The following is a 2,376-nucleotide window of genomic DNA, read 5'->3' on the forward strand; positions in this document are numbered from 1 at the left end:
CTCCGTTCTAACTTATTAAGCAAATAAGTCAGACTCAGATTTAAAGAAAAGTCTATTTAATTAGGCAAATCAAATTCGGTCCTCGTTAAAATAACTTTCCTTTTAGTTGAACTTATATTTAAAAAACACTGACTAAATGATGTTTAAAGAACGTAGAGAAAATCTGATTTTACATGTCTCAATTTTCAGTTAGCATTACTTTTTTCATCTTGAAATTCGTCAATTATTATTATGGTTACTGTTATTTATATAGAAGTATAGAACTGTCATAAGCAAACCCTTTTTTTTTCTTTTTCTTTTCCGGAAATGTTACATTACTATTTTTGCATCATGGAATTGGGTCCAGTTTACATGACAACACGGAGGCAGGTCCATTATCGAATGAGGCCTACAGTTGATTGTATAGGCTTGAAATCACGCCCTTAATCCGAAATAAAAATAAAAGGAAAAAACATGTGTTTCATTTCATGGTGCATTTCTGAATACTCTACTTTATTAGCAATATTGGCGTTAACATCACCCACATAGTCACATCTTTCAAGAGATTATAAAAAAAGGACAAATTCAAAAGCATGTAATGTAATCAAACCATCGGCAGTGTGGCTAAAAATCAAAATGGTGCAGAAAGGGGTTCTTTTAGGTCAATATATAATGGCTTTTCTATAGTGCACGAGCATTGGCAATGGCAAGCTTTCTCATCAGTGACAGCCTCACCCTTCTTCGAGCCATCAATTAGCTTCTCAACTTGGCTTCCATTTTCTTCCATCTGCGTTTCTTCCTTTATTGGATGCATGAGCCCCTTCATTCACAACAATAAGCATTATTTCATTGATAAGATAAGCATTGAAATAAACATATGTTGATGTTGAAAGTTATAAATCTGAGAGAGAATGGTTTTGACGTATTACACCAAGACATATCAAGTTTAGAGCGTTCAACAGTGTTACCTTCAGCTTAGTAATACAAGTTATTGGACTTCAGCCCATATAAACCCAAATAACTATGCTCTTATTTATTGGACTTGTATGTGAACGTATTATTGAACAATATTATTAATATATCTAAGAGTTTAATCACTTTAAATTTAGTCTATACACTTTGTTTAAGAATGTTTGAGATGTGTTGTTATAACTTCCGAATGTTATGTATCATGAGCTTTTAGACTATGAAAGTAATGAATAAGCACATTGCATCATTCATTAAACCTACGAATAAGGAAGAACTTGATTGTTTACATTCAACATAAGGTGATGACTGATGAGGTAGTATTTAAAAGTAAACTTTTTTTTTTTAAATAATAAATTGAAGTTTTCGAAGTAATGATTTCTCAAGTCATACGCGTAAACATATGTTAGGAAATTTAATCAAAGAACTGAAAGAAGGCTCAAAGTAAATTCTTAACTTTTTCTCAACGTCCTCAGCTTTGGACAATTTTGGCCCAAAAAAAATAAAATAATATATCATGAAGTAAATAATAAGATCTTACCTTTCCACATTCATTGTCATTGATTTGATTTCTATGGTTCACCAAAAGGTACATTTTAAAATTCTCCAAAGCACATATACGAAATGTCAAAGTTTGGGAAATCATACCTCAATAAACAAAGCTGATGCTGCACTTGGTTCCAACTTTTGAACTACCTCTGCAGCTACTTCCTGGATGAAACAACAGAGATCATTAACATAAGACTTTTGTTTGAAAATTCATCAATGTTGGGATGTCTTTCTGTGTGTGTTCTTCTTTTTTTTCTTAGGAAGAAGGGGGGGTGTTTATAAATATTAGGAAATTGAGCCTCCAAAATAAATTTTAAAAAAGAAAGAAAGAAAGAAAGATTGGGAATGAATTGCAAAGGGAGAAATTATGTACCCTTGCTTGGGTGAGCTGCACTTGACTCAGTGTCCTAGGCTCAAGCTCAATGGAGCAAGAGGTATTTGCCATAATTAACAAATCAACTTGGATCAGATCTCAACCGTAAATAATTTGATGAGTAGAAATTGCAGCTAATTACCAAAAGCAACGTCTCTTCGTTTAGATTGTTCATAGAGGCATAGAGCCAATATATAACCAATAGGAGCATGATAATTTTCAATACATTCACGGGGTCTTTGGGTCACGGGAAAATAAGTTTGTGGCCATAATCAAAGCTAACTTAGCTGACCCATTTCACATCCCGTGGTTCCCTTGAGGACAAAATTTCAACGTCGCTTGTGATTTCAAATGCACTTGAGTTTCATTTCACAAGTCAAGATCTGTATTTGTGAAGTTCACTGTTGTTTGGATTGTGGCCCAAAATAGGCAAAGGGAAAAGGGTGCATATGCACACATCAGCCTTTTTATCTTCACATTAGAAATTTGTGTTAGGGATGAGACCAAAA

General features: G+C 33.5%; 1 protein-coding gene across 1 annotated transcript; it reads right to left on the minus strand.

Annotated features, from left to right (window-relative positions):
* Positions 1-467: 467 nt before the first annotated feature.
* On the minus strand, positions 468-2,015 carry LOC133310570 (uncharacterized). The gene is made up of 3 exons (XM_061511516.1): positions 1,868-2,015; positions 1,594-1,656; positions 468-799 (listed from the first exon to the last, which is right to left on the minus strand). The coding sequence occupies exons 1-3, from the start codon at positions 1,937-1,939 to the stop codon at positions 611-613; spliced, it is 324 nt and encodes a 107-aa protein (XP_061367500.1). The 5' UTR covers positions 1,940-2,015; the 3' UTR covers positions 468-610.
* Positions 2,016-2,376: the final 361 nt, after the last annotated feature.

Source organism: Gastrolobium bilobum, unplaced genomic scaffold (assembly GCF_033153095.1).
Source record: "Gastrolobium bilobum isolate Gb01-03AN ecotype WA unplaced genomic scaffold, APGP_CSIRO_Gbil_v1 utg9634, whole genome shotgun sequence".
Lineage (NCBI taxonomy): Eukaryota > Viridiplantae > Streptophyta > Magnoliopsida > Fabales > Fabaceae > Gastrolobium > Gastrolobium bilobum.